Raw genomic sequence first — 25,000 nt, 5'->3', positions numbered from 1 at the left:
TCACGAATGCTTTTTAGCAATTGCCATTTGGTGCATGAGAGAGTTCGATGCAGCTGCCCTCATCTGCACCTCCTGCCGTGAAGTTGGTTCATCTGGGACACCTGACAAGAAAAGATCCAGTTTTATTTTAAAGACATCTGTATCCACCCCATGCAGGTCACTTAGGTTCTTCGGGAGGATATTGAAGAGCTGTGGGCCTCAGAAGCCCAGGCTATCACAGTATCTTGTCCTACATCTTGATGGCAAATTTGGAGTCCTTGGCACTATGCAGTGGCACCTAGTTCTGGCATTTGTGTAACTCTCGATGCCAAAGTTTGGGACAAGTCCTTCTAGGATCTTCCAGATGTATATTATGGCATATCTTTCTTGCCTACGCTCTAAGGAATAGAGTCTCAATCTCTTGAGTCTTTCCCAGTAGCTTATATGCTGCACAGAGGCTATCTTCGTGTAGCTTCGTTGGATCACCTCAAGTTCTGTGATTAGCTTGACACTGGATGGTGACCATAGCTGAGCGCAATAGTCAAAGTGGCTTAGGATAAGTGTCCTCCTGAGGACCATCATGGTTTCCTGGTCTCTTGTTCTGAAGGTTCTAAGAATCCATCCGGTCAGCTGCCTACATTTCATTGCCAATTTAGCAACATGCACATGAAAGGTTGCATCATCACTCATGTAAATACCCAGGTCTCACACTGACTGTGCCTCTGGGATTGCAATCCCTCCGGGTCCAGTGTATTTATTGGGTATTGCATTTAGTTTTGCATGCTGATAGCATAAAGCTTGAAACTTTTCAGCATTGAACTGCATGCTATTCTTTTCAGCCCACTTGTATATTTTGTCCAGCTCACATTGCAGGTGCATAGTGTCTTCAGGGTTCTGTACTGCCTGTGAAACTTTTGTATCATCTGCATAACTTGTGATCGGGGCTCTCTGCGTGGCTGAGTGCATGTCTGAGAGGGCCATTATGAATAGTAGTGGTCCCATTATGAACAGTAGTATTTATGATATATATTTACTTTTGGCTTTTAGTATATAGTAATGCACATAGTATGAGTCAATCTACTAAACATATTGAGGTCACTATTGGATTTGTATATGTGTGGATACATATGTATATATATATATATATTTATATATTCATGTAGGTTTATTTAAGTGCATGTGGTAGTTTTAAGTATTATTTTATGTTATTTTTCTTGTATATTAGATATTATATATGGACTTCAGTCACTTAGCGGTTCAGCAAAGAGACCGATAGAATAAGTCCTGGGGTTGATTTGCTCGACTAAAGGTGGTGCTCCAGCATGGCCGCAGTCAAATGACTGAAACAAGTAAAAGAGTAAAAGAGTATATATGTATATATATATATATTTATATATATATATATATATATATCTATATATATATATATATATATATATATATATAAATATATATATATATGTGTATGTGGATATGTGTTTTTATTTATATATTTATTGACAGTACACAATGGTTTTCTCATCCACATTCATGTATGTATGCTTGTGTATATGCGAATGGATGCGTAAGTATATTTATATGTATTCCATTAAATGCAAGTTTGTGTTGTCCATCGTATACTTTTCGGTTTAAGTATGCATAGCGCAGGAGTGGCTGTGTGGTAAGTAGCCTGTTTACCAACCACATGATTCCGGGTTCAGTCCCACTGCGTGGCACCTTGGGCAAGTGTCTTCTACAATAGCCTCGGGCCCACCAAAGCCTTGTGAGTGGATTTGGTAGACGGAAATTGAAAGAAGCCCGTCGTATATATGTATATATATATATGCGTGTGTGTGTTTGTGTGTCTGTGTTTGTCCCCCTAGCATTGCTTGACAACCGATGCTGGTGTGTTTATGTCCCCGTTACTTAGCGGTTTGGCAAAAGAGACCGATAGAATAAGTACTAGGCTTACAAAAGAATAAGTCCCAGGGTCGAGTTGCTCGATTAAAGGCAGTGCTCCAGCATGGCCGCAGTCAAGTGACTGAAACAAGTAAAAGAGTAAAAGAGAGAGTAAAGAATAAAGAGATATCACAAGACAAAAGCTGCAGCAACTGGCTGATCAGCAGAGTGTATTTATTAAGTATCATATATAAATAGATGACAATTTGAAAAGACGAAAAGATCAGGTCTGCTTCGATCAGGCTGGGCTTGAGGGCTAGACCACAAGAACAGCAACACAAAGAATGGTAACTATAGCATCATTCATAAACCTTAACAATGGCACTAAGGAGCTTTGGAAGAGATGCTTGGAAGACAATATGTTGTGTTTCTAATTATACAAAAAATATTAACTATTTTTAGACTGGATTACAGATAATTAACATGAAGACACAAGTAACATTTGCATTCCAATTAAACAATGCATGTCAACTTTAGTTACTAGAGAAGCTTCTATCTGGTGGTTGCCAGGGTTGTAAGACATAACAGCCAAATACCACTCAAATTGTACCTTGCAGTCTACAAACCAAGAGAAGCGTCTCAGTAGTCACTAGACATGTTAGTAAAAGCAGCTAAGTATTTTTTAAGTCTCATACCTTACTATATACAAACCAAAGGATGCCTCTAAGCAGTTCCTTGACATGCCTAAAATAGTAGCTAAGTGTTTCTCAAATCATACCTCTTTGTTTATTTTTTTTCCTTATTTTTAGCTCCTTGCAAAGTCATACAGACCCATAGGGTTGATTTCCTGGTTTCTATGGTACATATACTCCCAGCTGGACTGGACACTGGTCAATCACAGGATTACACATTTTTGCCAGCTGAGTGGACTGGAGCAAATTGAAATGAAGTGTTTTGCTCAAGAACACAATGCATCACCTGGTGCAGGAATTGAAACCTCAATCTGACAGTCATGGCTCCAACACCCTTAACCACTAAGCCATGTGCCTCCACGCTGCTGTCTACTAACCTAGGGATGCCCCTAAGCAGTCTTTTGACATGCCGTAAATAACAGCTACTATCCCTCAAATCATGCCTTACAGTCTATGAACAGTCTTGGCTTGGATGAAACTAAGCAACATCAACAACATTGTGATAGAGGCGGAGGTGGCTGTGATAGTAGCCAAGGTGGTCAGGGCTGATGGTGAGAGTAAGTGATGCGAAAGACAGTGGTGATGATGGTGGAGGGGAAGGCGATGAAGTCAAAGGTACTAATGCTAAGGCGACGAGCTGGCAGAAACGTTAGCACGCCGGGCGGAATGCGTAGCCGTATTTCGTCTGCTGTTACGTTCTGAGTTCAAACTCCGCCGAGGTCGACTTTGCCTTTCATCCTTTCGGGATCGATTAAATAAGTACCAGTTACGCACTGGGGTCGATGTAATCGACTTAATCCATTTGTTTGTCCTTGTTTGTCCTTTCTGTGTTTAGCCCCTTGTGGATAGTAAAGAAATAGGTACTAATGGTGGTGGCGTCAGAAGTTTGAATGGTGTGTGTATGGCAGATGTGGTGGCGATGGCCGTTGTTTATCATGCAGCTTTGCAATAAGTTCTGAGTCGACAAAACTATATCATTGTTTTGATGAAAATCATTCATTGCTTGAAAAATATTGTTCAGGTTTAATAAAATTTAATATGTACTGAATGCATGAAGTGTCATTGTTGGGCCCAAGGCCTAATGAAGAGCTCCCCACAGGAGATAGCTTAAAAGCCGCTCTATCAGGCGGCTTTTAAGCTGGTAATTTCTAAATTGTATTGATGCACTGTGCATACCAGACACATTCTAAATATGGCAATGCATCTCTCTCTCTCACACACACACACACACATACATGCATGCACACACTAAGAACATTGAAAATAGGTTGACAAGATCGACTACAGCACACCACCTGATTACAAGGACTGTTAGATAAAGTAAATCGTGCTTGAATAAATAAAGCCAACTGTGACAAATAGGTTAATCATAGAGAATAAGGTTGTCCATTGTAAATAAAACAGCAAAAGATTTCTTAGAAATGTTCATATTTCAAATACATTAGTGGTTGTTGTTGTTGTTGTTGTTGTTGTTGTTGTTGTTGTTGTTGTTGTTGTTGTTGTCGTTGTCGTTGTCGTTGTTGTTGTTGTTGTTTCCTGGCATAAGCATATCACTCACGACAATCATGTATTTCTAAAGATTTTATTTTAACACCTAGTTATCTTATTCAATGTGCCCTAAATCGACATTTTGTTGTTGATGATAACAATTTTATCGAATTTTATTTATTCACACCAGAGTTTAATTCAGTTGAATTTGCTTTTGAAGTTTATGTGCGGCTTTTTTTTATTATGTTGATATCAATGGTGCCTTTTTTATGTTGTTGTTGTTGTTGTTATTCATTTTGCGGTGTGGAGTGGTTGGTGTTAGGAAGAGCATGCAGTCATAAAAGCCATGCCAAAACAGACACAAAAGCATGGTGCGGGCCTCCTGTGTGGTCAGCTCCTGTCAAACCATATAACCCATGCCAGCATGGAAGGAGGACGTTAAACGATAATGATGATGATGATGACGACAACAATTCCATGTCCCACAAAAAAATTAAAATTTTGGATCCCACACACACCACAATTTTCCCAGGCTCCACCAGTGGGGCATATAGCCCACATTGGGAATCACTGATCTAACATATCCTGTTCTAAGACAATAGAATGTGATTTGTGGGAGACCTGGTTGCTATTTCTAGCAGGTCGTGCAACCACATAGAGGCTCCTTCATTGCTTTGTTGTTGTTGTTGTCCTATTTATTATCTCTTTTACTTGTTTCAGTCATTTGACTGTGGCCATGCTGGAGCACCGCCTTTAGTCGAGCAAATCGACCCCAGGACTTATTATTTGTAAGTCTAGTACTTATTCTATTGGTCTCTTTTGCCGAACCACTAAGTTACGGAGACGTAAACACACCAGCATCAGTTGTCAAGCAATGTTGGGGGGGACAAAACACAGACACACAAACATATACACACACACAATATATACATACATAAGACGGGCTTCTTTCAGTTTCTGTCTACCAAATCCACTCATAAGGCTTTGGTTGGCCCAAGGCTATAGTAGAAACACTTGCCCAAGATGCCACGCAGTGGGACTGAACCTGGAACCATGTGGTTGGTAAGCAAGCTACTTACCACACAGCTACTCCTACACCTATCTGTAAATAAATCTCATACATTTGTATTTTTTCCTTCTTTTCTTAGTTTATTTCTTTTAGTTTTGATTCTTTTGGTTTGTCCCCTTTCAACAAATATTCTTTTTACTCTGGGCACAAGGCCTAAAATTTTTTGGGTAGGTGGGGACAGTCGATTAGATCGACCTCAGTATGCAACTGGTACTTAATTTATTGACCTCAAAAGATGAAAGGTAAAGTCGACCTCGGCGGAATTTGAACTCTGAATGTAAACTTTCAACAAATATTGAAAGAGAGAAAAGATTTTCAAACTGTTTTCTAAAGCAAGCTACATGTTGGGTAAATTTGGTTAAAGTCCCCGGTCACTATGGAGGACACATTTGATGTTGTGTTTCTTTATATCACCTCACCTCATGAGTGTTGTTATTGTTATTGTTTAGAACAAGGTTAGCCATGATTTTGTTGAATTCAGATCAAAGTTAATCTGTCATGGCCATTTTGTTGTTTTTATATTCAGTGTGCATTGGGTGTCAGTGAACACAAGTTAACAGGCCATAAATGGAAGATGGTCTTTAATATTAGATGGCCTGGGCCAAATTTTAATTTTCTTGTCTTCAAGACATACTGATAAGCAACATATCAGATTTCAGTCTGGTACAAGATAGGAAATAGTATGCCATATCTATCACATATGCTCGAAGGTCACTGGCTTCTTGTTGTCAATGATCTCCAAGTGAATGGTATTGATGGATCTCACTATCAGTAAGCTTGCAGGATTCTCTCCTGGAAGACACACAACCTTAACGTAGCTAGGATGGCATTTCAAAGACTGACTCTTCTCTACGAGGCCAGAAATTATTCCCCTGCGACCCCACTACTCCAGCAGTTGCTAGCACTCTTCAATGCCACACACAAGGCCTTAGTCAGTCTGGACTTATAAGTGAAAATCCCTTGCACAAGGTGCCATGATGTGGAACTGAACCTAGAACCATGTTGCTGGGAACCAGACTTCTTACCATGCAACTCTGCTGGTGCCTACACACACGCGCATGTGCACACATTTATCTATCAATCTGTTGGTCTACTTGTCTGTCTGTCTGTCTTTCTTCATTTCCTATTCTTTGACTTGTTTTCCTATATATAAAGGGTGATACATAAATTGATCTTCAGACAGATATCAAAGCATACATTTTGTTATGTAAGGTTGTTCAGGAGTGGCTGTGTGGTAAGTAGCTTGCTTACCAACCACATGGTTCCGGGTTCAGTCCCACTGCGTGGCATCTTGGGCAAGTGTCTTTTACTATAGCCTCGGGCTGACCAATGCCTTGTGAGTGGATTTGGGAGACGGAAACTGAAAGAAGCCTGTCGTATATATGTATATATATGTGTGTGTATTTTTGTGTGTCTGTGTTTGTCCCCCTAGCATTGCTTGATAACCGATGCTGGTGTGTTTACGTCCCCGTCACTTAGCGGTTCAGCAAAAGAGACCGATAGACTAAGTACTGGGCTTACAAAGAATAAGTCCCGGGGTCGATTTGCTCGACTAAAGGCGGTGCTCCAGCATGGCCACAGTCAAATGACTGAAACAAGTAAAAGAGTAAAAGAGTAACAACAAATATAATTGGATGATAAATCACAAATCAACTACGAGGTGGTGCTGAAAGGTTCCTAGCTTTAAGGCTACCATAAAAGGCCTGGTTGGAGGTCCAGCCTTTTGAGTTCTTTAACAGAGCTTAGAAAAACTGAAGGACTGCTGCAATAAGTGTGTGAATCTGAGAGGGGAATATGTTGAATAAAATCATAATTAACTGAACCTCCTGTATTTTCTTTTACCTAAAGCCAGGATACTTTCAGCACCCTTTCTATAAACTATAATTGATTTTTTTTTTATCAAGAATCGAAGGAGTAAATAAAGGAATATAGTATACTTAACGTAGAATAATTATGACTGGTTAAAATTTTTAACCAATAAGGGAGGGTAGAAAGTAAGAGATTCATTAGTAAGATGTGTAATGAGTATCTGTGCTGGTGAAGCTTCTCCTTCATTCTCTATGGAACTAGAATGGATCGAAACTCTGTCATGCCACTGTTAAGAAGACCACTGGAACTTTGGCTATCATGAGACAAATACAGAAGTGATTTCTTATGGCATTCTCTGGTTCTGAGTTCAAAACTCACCTGCCTGAAGAAGGCAACAGCTCAGTATGATGACTAAGATGTAATTGTGAGTTTATGTCGAGAAAAAAATTTATAGTGGATATATTGTCAAAACGTGTGTGTGTGTGTGTGTGTGTGCGTGAATGTGTGTTTGTGTGTGTGTGTGCATGCACACACATAAGTGTCTGATGATGACCCATGCTTCAGCAATTCTTTAAATGTAGCCATTCTGAGTGAGATGTAGTTTATGAAGATGTAGTGCGACCATCATCTGTTTCTTTACTACCCACAAGGGGCTAAACATAGAGGGGACAAACAAGGATAGACAAAGGTATTAAGTCGATTACATCGACCCCAATGTGTAACTGGTATTTAATTTATCGACCCGAAAGGATGAAAGGCAAAGTCGACCTCAGCGGAATTTGAACTCAGAACGTAGCGGTAGACGAAATACGGCTACGCATTTCGCCCGGCGTGCTAACGTTTCTGCCTAGCTAGCTTTGCACTCTCAAAGATGTATGCAATAAAATATCCTTAACTTGAAAAAAGATTTAAGAGTTAGTGACAGAAAGGGCATCTAGCTGTAAAACCTCAATAATATACTCACCTAACTCATGCTAACTTGGGAAAATGGATGTGAAAATGAATGAAATGAAATGAAACGAATAAATATGTCCACATATCAAAGTGTGTCTGTCTTAGTATAATGTATGGAAACTTATTAAGGACATGCTTTGTGGTATACTTGTCTGCTATGTGAGTGTTGGTACGTGTTTGTCAGTTTGTGTATGTTGGTTTTAAGCAGCAGTTACAGGTAACAGAATTTGTCAAAAGAAACCATGAGCAGACATGATATTTTATGTTGTAATGAACCACACTGCAATTAAATAATGCATCAAATGTTATGCATATCCCTCATTGAGATTCATTACTATCACAAGCTGGATGTCTCTAGGTGTATGTCACATGATCATTTGTTGATTAGATTTATATAATGCATTTTGTTGAATATTTTACCTGGAATAATCACATTCAAACGGTGCAGTTTACATGAGATGGTGTTTGTGACAATGGCATTAGGTAAAAATCAAGTCTTTTACATTATTTCCATTTTCTGTTGGATTCGGTTCACATCATTTATATTGCTACAGCAACATCACAAATTTTCATTATATCATCGTTTGCGAAAAAATTGTATTAGAGAAGGGGATAAAGTATCTGAAAGTTCTTGAGTTTGAACCAGACTGTAAGTACTTTGTTGAGATTTTGTTCAGTCAACTGACAGAAACGATTCCTAGTAGGTATAACATGTACTAAAGAGACTAGTAACTCACCCTGGAGTATTGTAGTCATCATGCTTATTATTACAGCTAATTAGATGAGGTTAAATTCCAGTTCTTTTCAGGCTAATTACAACCTGGTCAATAGATGTTTTCTCCACATTATTGATGAATATTTACTATTATAATAATCAAGAACATAATTAGAGACGTTCATCATCATCATCATCATCATCATCGTTTAATGTCCGCTTTCCATGCTAGCATGGGTTGGAAGATTTTGACTGAAGGCTGGCGAACCAGATGGCTGCACCAGGCTCCAATCTTGATCTGGCAGAATTTCTAAACAAACTTTACATTATCTTCTACTGAAGAGGAAAGGCATAATGACTAGAAATGCATCTACGGAGTCCAGAGAGAGAGAGAGTGCCTCTGAGATGATAATAATAACGGTATATTTACACCTTTACAATAAGTGTGAATTTTTTTTCTCCATGGTAAACGACAGTGAAGTTACCTCTAGAAGTTAAAATATGTCACAAATATATTTGAACTAACCTAAAATTTGGTTTTTGTCTTTGCTTCACATTACTGCTTCCATAAAACTGTTTGTGTTTATTATGGAACATAATACTTTTGTGGTTTATGACTTAAAATATGCATTCTTATTTTTATATATATATATTGTCTAACCTAAGGTCAGTCTTCATCTAAAGTATTTCATGCATGACTATCTGTGCAGCTTTTGTTCACTTATAATAATCCTTTTCTACTCTAGGCACAAGGCCCAAAAATTAGGAGGAGTGGGGGCAGTCGATTAGATCGACCTCAGTACACAACTGGTACTTAATTTATCGCCGAGGTTGACTTTGCCTTTCATCCTTTCGGGGTCGATAAATTAAGTACCAGTTACGCACTGGGGTCGATGTAATCAACTTAATACCTATGTCTGTCCTTGTTTGTCCCTTCTGTGTTTAGCCCCTTGTGGGTAATAAAGAAATAGGTACTTAATTTATCGACCCTGAAAGGATGAAAGGCAAAGTTGACCTCAGCGACATTTGAACCCAGAACATAAAGACAGACGAAGTACTGCTAAGCATTTCGCCCTATATTTTGTCATAATCTCCCACTGTAATTTTAACCATCAGTTAATGCCACTTCAGTTTTCTTCTGTTCTTACCTTGCAGGTTGTTATTGTTTAATCCAAGGCTATTCCTAGCTGATCTGACCCATGATCAAAGATGTTTAAGCCATAGCAATCCAGTTTTGTTTTTCTTTTTTTTTTTGTGGCAGTGACAGTGAAAGTGGTAATGGTGATAGTGGTAATGGTGATAGTGGTAGAAGTGGTGAATGTGACAGTAGTGATGATGGTAGTGGTGATGATAGTGGTGGGCGATAGTGGTGTTTCTGCCTTTGTTCACTTATAATATCATCATCATCATCATCATTACTCTTGTTGCTATTGTCATCTTCATCTGCTTACATTTACTGTTCCATGATCCCATGACTAAAATAGATTTTCTATGGTGTTTTTTTACATGCCACCTGCACTGGAAGCAGTCCAGCTGCTCTGGCAACGACCTCGCTCAAATGTTTTGTCATGTGTCACCAGCACAAGTGCCAATAGGGCAACACAGGTAACGATCACACTCAAATGGTGTTTATTACAATCATGCTCGAATGGTATGCTTAGCGCTGGACTAGCACGGATGCCAGTCATCGAATTTCATTTCAATTTCACTTACCTCAAGAGGTCTTTGCAAGCAGAGTTTAGTGTCCAATGAAGGAAACGTACGCATAAGTGGGCTGGTTACACCCCTGGCATAGACCACATGGTTATGGTCTAAATCATCTGAAAATTTTTTGTCTTTGCCTTTTCTTTACTTACATGTAATACATTTATATATATTCATCATCATCATCGTTTAACATCCGTTCTCCAAGCTAGTATGGGTTGGACGGTTCGACAGGGGATCTGGGAAGCCAGAAGGCTGCACCAGGCTCCAGTCTGATCTGGCAGTGTTTCTACAGCTGGATGCCCTTCCTAACGCCAACCACTCCGAGAGTGTAGTGGGTGCTTTTTATGTGTCACTGGCACAGGTGCCAGGTGAGGCTGGCAATGGCCACGATCGGATTGGTGCTTTTTATGTGCCACCAGCACGGAAGCCAGTCAAGGTGGCGCTGGCATCGGCCACGTTTGGATGGTGCTTTTTACATGCCACCGGCACAGAAGCCAGTCTAGGCGGCGCTGGCATCAGCCATGTTCGGATGGTGCTTTTTACGTGCCACTGGCACAGGGATCACAACTGCAGTTTCCATTGATTTTTGATGTTTGATGTTTGTGTACTTGACTTCCATTGATTTTTAATGTTTAAGGAGTTTTATCTGTTTATTTGCATCATTCTACTAAGCGTTCTCTAAATAGAGATCCTCTCAAGCTCATCTATTAACTCTTTATACTTTTTTTATACCATCCACATACATATATATTCATATACACTGATATAAATGCAAGCCTCATAATGAACATTTTTTTCCCCAGTTTATTGTTTTCCAAAGTTGTATATTTTACTATATAGCATCTAAACATTTTCCCTTTTTCCTTTTCTCTTTCAGAAAACAGCCCATTGTGTTGCCAATGGCACTGATTTCATGTCTCTCACGCGTAAAGATTCTTATTCTGGAATGCGTAATGGAATTACACGTTTAATCAAAAGTATGGAGTCAAATAAACAAGATGTAAATATATTTTTATTAATCTATTTTTAGTGCTTTTGTTTATCAACTCTTTTAAATATATATACATGTAATGAATCATTGCCTCTGTAGATACATATGGAACTATATACTCTGTCTGTTACAATGACAAGAATTCCAGTTGATCCTATTAATGGAACGGCCTTCTCATTAAATTAACATGCAAGTAGCTGACCACTCCATAGACATGTGTACCCTTAACCCTTTCATTACCGTATTTATTTTGAGATGCTCTGTGTTTCTTCAATTATTTTAAATATAACAAAAAATTTAGTAAAATAACTTGGTTATCATTAAGCTAGTGTTAGGAATATAAATTGTGACTAAGGTTTGGTGGAAGATTTTAATTCAAAACTTATGAAAACAAGATATTTGTACTACAGAGCTAGAGGTGGTTTCACCTTGGTTGGTAATGAAAGGGTTAATGTAGCTCTTAAGAAGATTCAGCATGAAAACAGAATGTGATAAGCCTGGCCCTTTGAAATACAGGTAATACTAATTTTTGCCAGCTAAGTAGACTGGTGCAACATGAAATAAAGTGTCTTGCTCAAGGACACAGCAATCACTAGAATTGAACTTACGACCTTACAATCATGAGCTAAATACCATCACCGCATGCCTTCACAAGAACTATTCACATTTGCATTCATTGATATGTATGTACACTTATATTTAGGCAGAAGTAGATGGGAAAAGCAGAGTTAGAGGACTATACAGCTATATGCACATATACAGTACAGACGTACAATAATGCCTCAATTTATTTGTTCCCCGAGATCGCTTGTAAAGCAAAAGTTTGTAAAGCAGAGTAGTAATTTCCCATAATAGCAATTTTATAAATTGTAATACATTCCCAGAAAAATGTTTAATCTATAAAATTTATAATACTAGTAAATAAATGGCAATAAAGCAACTGTAAAATGTAAAGAATATTTTATGTAAACTAAAAGGAACGTGAAGGTCATTTATAATAAAAAAAAAATTATAATAGTCCTTTTCTGAATCACTTTCACTCACACTAAACTCTTGCACACCATCACTTGTAGATGTGTTCGCCAACTCACAACCACTCATAGATGGACTTGTAGATTTCCTTTTAAAAAACAAGTCTAAAATTGCTTAGAAAATATATATTTTTTTTGCTCTTTATAAATTTCTTGGTAACATGCAGAAGCATTTGTTATGGTAGAAGAAACTTTTGCACTTCATTCAAAATTTGGATCTTGGACTTGAAAAATAAATTCATAAACCCGGGATTTCATAAAGCAGGCCCTCATAAAGTGAGGTATTGCTCAACTTATGTTGGTTATTGGTTCCAAGACATACAATTTGACTCAAGCATCTTCTATGATAGTCTTGTGGTCTGACCAAAGACTTTTGAGTGGATTTGGTTAACAGAAACTGAAAGAAGCCTGTTTTATATATATATATATATATATATATATATATATATAATTTTGTGTGCCCTTTTAAAGCCTAGCCAGGCTCATAGGCCTGGTTTCTGTGGCGTATGTGTTCTCCCCAGCTGGACGAGATGCCAGTCCATCTCAGTGTTACTCAAGAAACAGGAAGAGAGAATGAGAGAAAGTTGGGGCAAATGAGTACAACAGGGGTTGCCACCACTCCCTGCCGGAGCCCCGTGGAGCTTTAGGTGTTTTCACTCAATAAACACACACAACGCCCAGTTTGGGAATCGAAACCATGATCCTTCAACCGCGAGTCCGCTGCCCTAACCACTGGGCCATTGTGCATCCACACATACACACACACACACACACACATAAATGTATGTGTGTGTTTTTGATTTTCCTTGTCTTGAACATCATGTGATAGTTGTGAATGAGCGTCACTGTCATTTACACAGTGTTACTCATATCCAGGATTCTGTGGAACATGACTTGTCATAGGCAAAGGTTACCTAATCGGGGAAACAGAGATTAGGCCTGGGAACAGGAAGGGCATCCAGCTGTTGAAAATCTGCTTCAAATCTACTATGTCTGACCCATGCAAGCATGGAAATGTGGTCGTTAAATGATGATGACGATGATGATGATGACGATGATGATGATGACAACAATGATGATGGTGATGGACAAGCCTGAACCAGGAAGTTTTTGTGGAAGACTATCAGTTGTGCATGCATACAAATATTCTGCCTCTTTGCCGCCAATGTCATCCAAATTCATGGCCTTCCTTGACCCTTTAGCATTTGAACTGGCCATATCCAACCAAAATATTCTTCCTGTTTTATGTTCAAACTGACCAGATCCAGCCTCTCACACCTACCCTACAAGTGTTTGTCAAAAAAAATATACAGTCGCTTAATCGAACTCTCAAAGCTACAAGATAATGCTGGATAAATTCAAAACAATGTGAATAAATAAGCATTACATCATCATCATCATCATTGTTTAATGTCCGCTTTCCATGCTAGCACGGGTTGGATTGTTCGACCGGGGTCTGGGAAGCCAGGAGGCTGCACCAAGCTCCAGTCTGATCTGGCAGTGTTTCTACAGCTGGGTGCCCTTCCTAATGCCAACCACTCCGTGAGTGTAGTGCAAAATTAACATTCCCATGCTGGGAATCGAAACCGGGCCACCTGGGTGAAAGCCAGGAATTCTAACCACTTGACCCCATGGGAATTTGACAGAATAATCTGAATGCTAAAAAGTTAAAGGCTGATGCAGCTTGGCATCAGCATCATCAGAAACATACTTCCAGAATGCAAATAGCCACAAACACCACAAGGTTGTCCCATCCAGCATTCTATAAATTCTACCAATCCACTGCTTAGAATTTGGCCATTATATATGTTAACCCTTTCGTTACTGTATCTATTTTGAGATGCTCTGTGTTTCCTTCATTTACTTTAAATATAACAAAGAATTTAGTAAAATAACTTGGTTATCATTCTGATAGTGTTAGGAACATAAATTGTGACTAAGGGTTGCTGGAAAATTTTAATTCAAAACTTATGAAAACAAGACATTTGTACTCAGAGCCAGAGCCGGTTTCAGCCGGGTTGGTATCGAAAGAGTTAAATAGATTTCCCAGGGGTAGAGGAGTCTCCCATCATTTTTGGCAAAGCTACATAGACAGCAACTCTTCTAGGAGGGACATACTCTTAATAAGATTTGCAAACAAAATAGTACCACTCATCTTGCAATACTCTTGAAAGGAAGAAATGCAAATCTGGCCCCTTTGGAAGTTGAAATCAGATAAAAAAGACTGGAGCCTGGTGCAGCTCACCAGCTTACCAGCTCCAGTCAAACTGTCTAACCCATACCAGCATGGAAAGTAGACGTTAAGTGATGATGTTTAGGTTATTAATTACCAACACCGTTACCCAGTAGGTCAAAGGTGTTGGTAAGTAGTAATCTAATGTAAAGGTGGAGGTTTCAATCTCAATTTGTTTGACTAAACCCTGGCTGGATCCAAAGACTGAAACAAACAATAGGTATATATGCATCTAAATGTTAGCATATACGCAAACACACACATACATACACACACAGACACATGTATGTATATATAAAATGCATTAAAAATGAACTTTGATCTTGCTTGCTGGCTTGCAATATTACACAACCAAACTGGTGTATAATGGGAAAATATTTTGAAAGTAAAGTGCCCCTGAAATGTGAATACAAATGAAATAAAATAAGTTTCACATCGATCGGACCAGTGGTTATTGAGATATTTGGGATTTTGCTGGTATAAATAACCCAAACGGTTCATAATGGGAAAATATTCCGAAAATAACTTAATCCTGAAAGGGAAGAAACTCAAACCTTTCCATTAGGCACATTATGATGGACAAAATATTTGTAAGTGAAAATGCCTTTAAAAGTACGGTAAATATTTCATAAAAGACTCGTTTGTAACCATTGTGTGAAATAGTTTTTCTATAGATTTCTTTGAGTGCATTCAACATATCTCACCTTCAAAGATTTAGCTGCTATTTCTAGCACGCCCAGCTACCACGTAACAGCTGTTTGCAATAAAGGACCCGGAATACCAGTTATGTGATAGCAGGGCATGCAAGAAATAGCAGCCAAATCTTTCCTTTCTTGGGGAAAGGAGCTGTTTACACATGATTTCAATGTGACATTCGTTGAAAGCACGCATAATAACCTGGAAAAGGAGGAAAAAACTCACAAAACAAAACTTCATTGCTGGGAAACTCAAACATCCCTGGTGACCCAACAGGTCACGATAGTATATATATATATATATATATATTTCATCATCATCATCATCATTGTTTAACATCTGCTTTCCATGCTGGCATGGGTTGGACGGTTCGACTGGGGTCTGGAAAACCAGGAGGCTGCACCAGACTCTAGTCTGATCTGGCAATGTTTCTACGTCTGGATGCCCTTCCTAATGCCAACCACTCTGACAGTGTAGTGGGTGCTTTTTACGTGCCACCGGCACAGAAGCCAGTTGGGTCGAGGGGGCTGGCATTGACCACATTCGGATGGTGCTTTTTACATGTCACTGGCATGGGGATCACAGCTACAACTTCCATTTGATTGTGATTTGATTTCATTTTGATGTTGATGTACTTGACTAAATAGGTCTCCTCAAGCACGCAAAGTCGCCCAACGATCCAAGGGTACTTTCGAATTGACTGGTTATGTGACACTGGTGTAGATTACAACTATGATCTCACTTTATTTGCTGGGTCTTCTCACTCACAGCTTATCTCCTGAGGTCTCGGTCTTTCATCATTCCTCTGTGAGGCCCAACATTCGAAGGTCATATTTCACCACCTCATCCCATGTCTTCCTGGGTCTCCCTCTACCCCAGATTCTTTCCACTGCTTGCGAGTGGCACTTCTTCACACAACTCTCCTCGTCGAGCCAGAGTACATGACCATACCAGTGCAAACATCCCTCTTGCATGCCACATCCAATGCTTCTTATGTCCAACATTTCTCTCAGGGCGCTTACACTCTGTTGTCTATGCACACTGACATTACACATCCAACAGATCATGCTAGCTTCATGTCTTTCAAGCCTACGCATGTCTTCAGCAGTCATGGCTCATGTTTCGCTGCCATGAAGCATGGCAGTTCGCACACATGCATAAAAATATCTGGTATTAGTGGTGGGGGCAGGAAAGGGTGAGTGCACCTCTGACAAGCAGGTTTGCTTTGGGGAGATGGTACTAGGCTCATTCTTAGCTTAGCCGAATTCATGAAGAATTTAGGAGGAACAAAGAGAAAGAAATTAGGGAGTTAAATTGGCTTACAGAAGTAGCTATCAGTAGAGAATATTCATGGCAGATGGAAAATTAAACATCCAAAAAACAAGAAAAAAGAACAAGAAATTATCTTAGCAGTGTGTGTGTGTGGTACCTGACCGTACCAGTTCCAGTCCAGCTGTCCAACCCATGCCAGCATGGAAAACAGACATTAAATGATGATGATGATGATGATATATATATGTATGTATGTATGTATATATGGGTGTGAGTGTTTATGGGTGTGAGTGTTTATGCTTGTGTGTGTGAGTGTGTGTACACACACACACACACACACAAACATATACATTTAAATATTTTTGATGGCACGGTAACTAAACATAAAAAATTCAGGCCATTCATTGACAATTTTTTTTATCAATACCTACAAACTATCTGGAATATTTACTCATTGCACAGGTCTGGTAGTCAGAACGAAACCTGTATTTAGCTTGAATAAACTGCAAACAAGGTGGCTAGATTTAACTGAAAGAAATCTGTCATGTGTATGTATGGATGTGTGTGTTTGGGTTTGTCCTCCAACCCACCACTTGACAACAGGTGTTGGTGTGTTTATGGTCCCATAACATAGCAGTTCAACAAAAGACTAATAGAATAAATACCAAGCTTAAAAAAGAAAACTAAGTCCGGTGGGAGGGGGCAGTCAATTTGTTTGACTAAAACCCTTCCACACCTAGAATTTCTTCTCTAGTTCTGGTAGTGCTTTTGCTATGAGGGCCAGGTCATCAGCATAGAGGAGCTCACAGGGGCAACCTGTCTTTGGCTAAGAATTTCTCCTGCTAGGTATTTCTCTGGACAGAGAGGGGAAACAAGCTCGTCCATGCATACACACAAGCACATGCACACATGCACACCAGACAAGTACAAGCACACACAGACGCACAAAAGAACAAGCATGCACGCACATCCCCTTAACTTTTTCTTTCACTTGATATGTCCATAGAGAAAAAACTGGGTAGTTGCGACAAATTTCTAGACAAAACGAAACAAGAGATAACTGGTTAAATAGGGCCCAGTATGGCCACAGTCAAATGACTGAGACAAATAAAAGATAAAAGATTAAAGATATATCATATATGAGAATCCTAGTTTTGTGGGTTTGTGTGTGGGTGATGGTATGACATAAAAGTATCCGTTTCAATGCCATATAAAAGAGCTCGTGATGGTGCAATGTAAAAATGCCCGTGCCAGTTCCACATAAAATTGCCCATGCTGCAGCCAAGTTAAAAACACCCAGTATACTCTTTAAAGTGGTTGGTATTAGGAAGGGCTTCCAGTCATAGAAGCCATGCTGAAACAGACAAAATGGAGCCCAGGCATACATACATACATGTATATATACATACATGTATACATACATACATGTATATATATATATATATATATATATATAACGGAACCCTAATCTGGGTCCCTAGATCCACCCTCAGCTGTGAACTTGGAACTTCACAGACAACCAATTATAGCGCTTACTCAGTATACCTATTCATTTAGATCTCAAGTGAGTTAAGCCCTTCATATACTATATAAATATATGTGTGTGTGTTTGTGTATGTGTGCGAAGGGCTTTTTTTCGGTTTCTCTCTACCAAATCCAGATACGAAGTGTTAGTCTCAGTGCCCAGCGCTGTAGAAAATGCTTTCCTTAGATGACATGCAATGGAACTGAACCTGAAGTAATGGGTCAGTAATAAAATTTCTTAACAACAACCACACCTGTTACTATTGTTTACTGTTGTTTAGCCACAGCTGTACTTTGTGGTACATGCAGCCACAACTGCACAACAAAACTATGCATGCACACACACACACACACACATACACACATACACACACACACACACACACATATAAACTTTTCAGTCTACCCTTATATATCTGCACAAACGAGCGAGGTCGTTGCCAGTACTGCCTGACTGGCATGTAAAAGCACCCACTACACTCTCGGAGTGGTTGGCATTAGGAAGGGCATCCAGCTGTAGAAGCTCTGCCAGATCAAGATTGGAGCCTGGTGCAGCCATCTGGTTCACCAGCCCTCAGTCAAATCGTCCAACCCATGCTAGCATGGAAAGCGGATGTTAAATGACGATGATGATGATGATGATGTTCCCCTGAAGAATTGTTGTGGTTCAGCATCCAACTACACCTGAAACATCCACTGCAAAGGATGCAGATTACCATAATGGTAAAACATACATACTGAACAAATGATATAAACTGTAGCTTGTTTTTATCATACATTGTTCTTGATCCTGCTAGAAATAACAGCTAAACTTTTCTTCTAATAATATGCTACTACTTTACCACTGTACCATTTATAATTACCTCCATGTACCTTGAGGGTACACCCTGACACTTCTTTACCACGATGGAGTGGCAATCTATCTCATGTACAGTACCACACTTGCTCCTGTCTCTCTATCATATTTTAGTCTCTCATCAATGAACACAAAACCACCGCCCTCGTCACAACAGCCACATCTCAGGTGAGGAGGTCCTGTCTTGTAAGTTACCTAGTGACATCATTTGTGCTGGTGCCTTGTAAAAAGCACCCAGTACACTCTGTGAAGTGGTTGGTGTTAGAGAGAATATCCCACTGTAGAAACCAATGCCAGAATGGACATTGGAGCTTGGCGCTGATCTCTGGCTTGACATCTCCTGTTTAACCATTTGATCCATACCAGCATGAAAAACAAACATTAAATGTTGATGGTGATGAGCAAACTAAATAATGGGATTCTAGATGAACTATGTTTGAATAAAAGATGGGATGGTCGCAACTGGAATGCTTTTGATCTTATACTAGATCAGTTAGGCTATAATAACCGTGGTGGGACTCTGTTCACCTAAAATAAAACTGGTCTCACGAATATGTGCATCTCATTATGAGATGCACATATTTTATCAGCTGGCAGAATCGTTAGTACACCAGGTAAAATGCTTAGCATTATTTTGCCCATCAAATACGTTGTGAGTTCAAATTCTGCCGAGGTCGCCTTTGCCTTTCATCCTTTTGGGGTCAATAAATTAAGTACCAGTGAAATACTGGGGGTTGATGTAATTGACTAGTCCCCTTCCACTAAATTTCAGGCCTTGTACTATTAGAAGAAAGAATTATGAAAAGCAGCATTAGTTGAACTATTTAATAAATAAGTATTCTCTTGACTATATATCTGATTCCCCACCCCCACCCCCAAAAAAGGTAAAATAAGCTGACTTGCCACTTGTATTGTACATGTCTTAGCAAGTCTTTAAGTAGCATACTAACAACCAAGTACTAATAATAATTATAATAATAATCCTTTTTTACTAAAGGCACATGACCTGAAATTTTGGGGAGAAGGGACTAGTTGATTACGTCGATCTCAGTGTTTCACTGGTACCTAATTTATCGACTCTAAAAGGATAAAAGGCAAAGTCAACCTCGGTAGTATTTGAACACAGAATGTAGCAATGGGTGAAATACTGCTATGCATTTTAACCGGTGAGCTAATGATTGTGCCAGCTCACCACCCTAATAATTATAATTATAATAATAATTCTAAAACCTGTCCTTTGACACCTGTTGTTAAAACTAAGGTGCAGCCTGTATGAATTAAAGCAAAGGCAAAAACATAATAATAATAATCCTTTCTGTTATAGGCACAAAGCCTGAAATTTGTGGGGTGGGGACTACTCAGTTATATCAACCCCAATGCTCCCCTAGTACTTTGGTTTATTGACCCTGAAAGGATGAAGGCCAAAGTCACCCTTGATGGAATTTGAACTCAGAACCGTTCAAACGGTCGAAGGAAATGCCACCGAGCATTTTGTCCAATGCAGTAACGATTCAGCCAGTCTGCTGTCTTAATAATATTATTTCAAATTTTTTCCACAAGGGCAGCTTGAGGGAGGTGGAGACGAGTTGATTACATTGACCCCCCCAATGTTCAACTGCTACTTATTTTATTGAATCTGAAAGGATGAAAAGGAAAGTCAACATCATCATCATCATCATTGTTTAACGTCCGTTTTCCACACTAGCATGGGTTGGACGGTTCGACCGGGGTCTGGGAAGCCAGGGGCTGCTCCAGGCTCCAGTCTGATCTGGCAGAGTTTCTACGGCTGGATGCCCTTCCTAATGCCAACCACTCCGCGAGTGTAGTGGGTGCTTTTTACGTGCCACCTGCACAGGTGCCAGGGGGGGTCCGGCATCGGCCATGATCGGTTGGAGCTTTTAACGTGCCAGCGGCACAGAAGCCAGTCAAGGCGGTGCTGGCAATGGCCACGTTTGGATGGTGCTTTTTATGTGCCACCGGCGCTGAAATATGAACTCAGTACAAAATACCGGTAAACATTTCATCCAGCTTGCCTAAATGATAATAATGATAATAATGATGATGATGATGATGATGATGATTTTGATGATTATCCTTTCTATTAAAGGCACAAGGCCTGAAATTTGGTAGGAGTTGACTAGTCAATTACATCGATCCCGGTGTTTCACTGGTCCTTAATTTATCAACCCCAGAAAGAATTTGAACTGAGACTGTAGCAACAGGTGAAATACTGCTGGTTGAACAATATCATCGTTGTTTAGCGTCCGTTTTCCATGCTAGCATGGGTTGGACGGTTCTACTGGGGTCTGTGAAGCCAGAAGGCTTCATCAGGCCCAGTCAAATCTGGCAGTGTTTCTACGGCTGGATGCCCTTCCTAACGCCAACCACTCCGTGAGTGTAGTGGGTGCTTTTTACGTGCCACCCGCACAGGTGCCAGACAGAGCTGGCAAACGGCCACGAACGGATGGTGCTTTTTATGTGCCACCGGCACAAGGGCTAGGCTAATAATAATAATAATAATAATAATAACAACAACAACAACCATAATAATTCCACTTTCAATACAGTGAAAATAAGTAGTATCACAACAAACCACAACACATACCCAAGGCACAAAGAGCTGTGCTTGGTAGTGTAGTGAAAGTACATGATAAAAATAAGACTACTGAATAATAATAATAATAATAATAATAATAATAATAATAATAATAATGCAGTACCAGGCAGTGGCTCTCGTGGCTTCTGATCTTAACTGATTGGAAGTGTTATCATGTACATTGTTTTGTCTTGGTATAAAAGATGGGCTACAGCAAATATTCTGCTCAATACCACAGATTTGCTTGTCAGTTGTTTGACCTTAACCAGTTGAGCATGTCCCTTAGTGGCTGATGATATATGCATCTCTGATCACAAGCAGAAGTAGTGGGGGAGAATCATAGCCATGTGTTGAGAAGGATTCTTTGGAGTTTGAATAATTCACCTCTGGAAACATGGGTGGTTCTTTCAACATCCTTAAACAACCCTTATTCAGGGACCTTTTGAGTGGGATGGGCTACTCAACCTGAAGAAAATTCTAACTGGGCCCCACCTGCAAGGTCATGTGCTGTTTATCTTGGTATAAGATCACCATGTCGCGCACAAATGGTTGTGATGCATGTGTCTTGTGTACCCTTATCAGACGGGTAGTCATGATGGGTATATTGGGCTTCGTATATTTTACCCCAGTGTCACTTTGATGGCATGAACTGCTCTCTCACTCAATAATAATAATAACAATAATAATAATAATAATAATAATAATAATAATAATAATTACAATAATATTAATAATTCTTTCTACTGAAGGCACAAGGCCTTGAAATTTTGGGAGAGGGGACTAGTCAATTACATCAACCCCAGTGTTTCATTGGTACTTAATTTATCGACCCTGAAAGGATGAAAGGCAAAGTTGATCTTGGCAGAATTTGAACTCAGAACGTAGCAGCAGATGAAATACCACTAAGCATTTCACTTGGCATGCTAATGATTCTTCCGGCTCACCACCCTAATAATAATAATAATAATAATAATAATAATAATGATAGTAATAATTTTTTTTTTTTTTAATTAAAGGTTTCAAAACTAATTTTTAGATGTTTTTCTTTTTCTCTCTTCCAGGACTTCCAAAAAGACATGAAGCGATTTGAAGAACTTTATAGTCGCTTTTCACAACAAACAGACCTATCACTGAACTGGAGCAAAATAAATCCACCGCCAACAAAAAATGTAAGCTGCACTCTTATACATTCACCCTCCACGCATTCACTCACGTATAATTATGCATACAAACATAAATACATCCATTCGCATATATATGCATATATATACAAACAGACATACATACATATATACAAACAAACATAAATATATATATATATATATATATATATATATGCATACACATACATAAGGTAAATTACTCAATTTATTCCGTTGCATATAATCAAGTAGAGATATTTGGTTGTTCTGTTAATATTACTTATATTATGCCATCACTGAATAAACAAATGGGTGTGGGTGTAATGTACTGTTCAGTGATGGTAAGATCAACAAAACAAGCACACCATCTATATATATATATATATATATATATATATAAGCATAAGGTGCATTATGAGCATTTATAGAAGACGGCCCTATATAAACTCAACAAACAATTAAAGATGGAGAAGAGAAAATGTTAAAAGTTTAAACAAATTTTAATCCATGCATATGATTGTTTCAAATGGTTACAGCAACATGTAAAAAAACATGGAAGAGATTAAATTAATTATAACTAAATTAATTTAATTAATACTAGCAGTATTGCCCGGTGTTGCTCGGGTTTGTAAGGGAAATAACTATATAAGCATTTTTAGAGATGTAAAGTATAATAGCCATCTCAATATGGCTAACCACAAAGGGAGGGGGGTGTTACTGTAGCTTTTTACGTTCTGAGATTTAATAATACATTTTTAGAGAGTTACTTCCCTTATATAATAGCAAAAAAAAATGCATTAAAAATGGGAAAAAATGATGGTAAATTTTTTTTTAAATCGTAGACTCATTGTAGATGCACGCTAATACCCAGAAGGGCTCGATATGAATCACGACTATAAGATACCCGCTTTTGGTTAAACTGCACTGCAAAATGTGGGAATAGTTAGGAATCTAAATCGTAGGAGACAGACAGCACACAACCTCACTTTTATATATATAGATTACCATTCTCCTCAGTGCATAAGATGAATGATACATTAGAAAAGTCGTAACAGAGGAAAATTATGTCGTTACAGGAGGTTACATTGCGTCTGTGTCACATAACTCATTCGGATATTAATAAAAAGATTGTGAAAGATGAAATATAAAAGCATGCTTAGGTAGTGTTGAGTCTAGTTGTGTAAGAACTAAAAAAAACCCACCAAAGTAAAAATGTTCTAATTGAACTCAACCTTTCTGATATATATATATATTTCGTTTTTGGATTTGGTTTGCAAGATTCTTTATGTGAGTTCGTGTGTTGAAGCATATTCTGTTGTGCCTGGGGAGAGTCATTTTCTTTTTGTGCCTTATAATTTAACACACCCATCAGTAAAATTTCCAATTATTTCTTATTTTTACTTCCCTAAAATTTTCGTTGTGTCTTGCAAACATTTTCAATAGTCTTGATTATTGAAAGGGTTGCAAGACACAATGAAATTTTTAGGAAAATAAAAATAAAAAATAAGTGGAAATTTTACCAGTGTGTGTGTTAAATTATAAGGCACAAAAAGAAAATGACTCTCCCCAGACACAACAGTATATATATATACATATATATAAAGACACATTCTGATTGAATCCTCTTTATGTCAACCTCCTTGTGACAATGTAGCCTTTAATCTAATCAAGATATTCTTACCCTGAAAAGTAACCTGCAGTATACACCTCACTTGAATTTTACCACTTCTGAGGTTCCAGTCACTATATCAGTCAATACCACCATGACTGATATCCAATCTACAGTGGAGAAGGCTAGCCACTGGATTTGGTTAAAAAGAGACAATGAGCGATGGCTAGAAGTATATTGAGTTCTTCATAACCAGCTGATCTAGCAAGCGAGGCCTCATATCAGTGAGGGGGGGGGCGGTGTGCATTGATGCCATCGAGAGGTTGGCCCTGAAACGGCGCGCATTCTCTCCTGATGACCCCATACACTTGCTAGCTTCCGGTATACGGAACTTTTAACTGGTAGCACTTGCATGTGCAAGTTGTTTGCAAGACAAACATATGTTGCCTGGATTTCCAATACTCCATTCCATAACTCTTTTATTCTTTTTCTTACATTCAGCAACCCTGGCTGCTTACCAAGAAATATAAAAAGTACTTCTTTTCAGTTCATTGTTCTTTGATAACGGAAAAAAATCTGCAACCTTCCATCTCAATAAACCACTATTATTCCTGGAAGTTTTCTTTTTTTATATTTACTACAGATTGCTTGAAGCTAACTTTCTTCCTACAGCTCTATCCCTGGATCTTACATTGATATGTTACACATCGCTGGTCACAATGCACTTCGCATTGTTTTAGCCTTCAAATGACGCCACCC

The 25,000-nt window shown here is 38.8% G+C and overlaps 1 protein-coding gene across 4 annotated transcripts in view; it reads left to right on the top strand.

Annotated features, from left to right (window-relative positions):
• Positions 1 to 25,000, top strand: part of LOC115220975 (UTP--glucose-1-phosphate uridylyltransferase) — a 138,719-nt gene that overhangs the window by 51,106 nt on the left and 62,613 nt on the right. For 2 of the 4 annotated variants that reach the window (XM_036510332.1, XM_029791188.2), the window contains exons 2-3: positions 11,169 to 11,291; positions 22,552 to 22,659. In XM_036510332.1, coding sequence (XP_036366225.1) covers positions 11,169 to 11,291; positions 22,552 to 22,659 — 231 coding nt within the window. Of the gene's footprint in view, positions 1 to 7,321; positions 7,334 to 8,333; positions 8,353 to 11,168; positions 11,292 to 22,551; positions 22,660 to 25,000 lie in introns of those variants that run through there. The other 2 variants (XM_029791189.2, XM_036510333.1) reach the window with 2 other exon arrangements.

The sequence above is a fragment of the Octopus sinensis genome, linkage group LG17 (genome assembly GCF_006345805.1).
Source record: "Octopus sinensis linkage group LG17, ASM634580v1, whole genome shotgun sequence".
In the NCBI taxonomy this organism is placed as follows: domain Eukaryota; kingdom Metazoa; phylum Mollusca; class Cephalopoda; order Octopoda; family Octopodidae; genus Octopus; species Octopus sinensis.
Note: the sequence above shows the minus strand (reverse complement) of the source record. Positions and strands in the feature narration are given on the sequence as shown.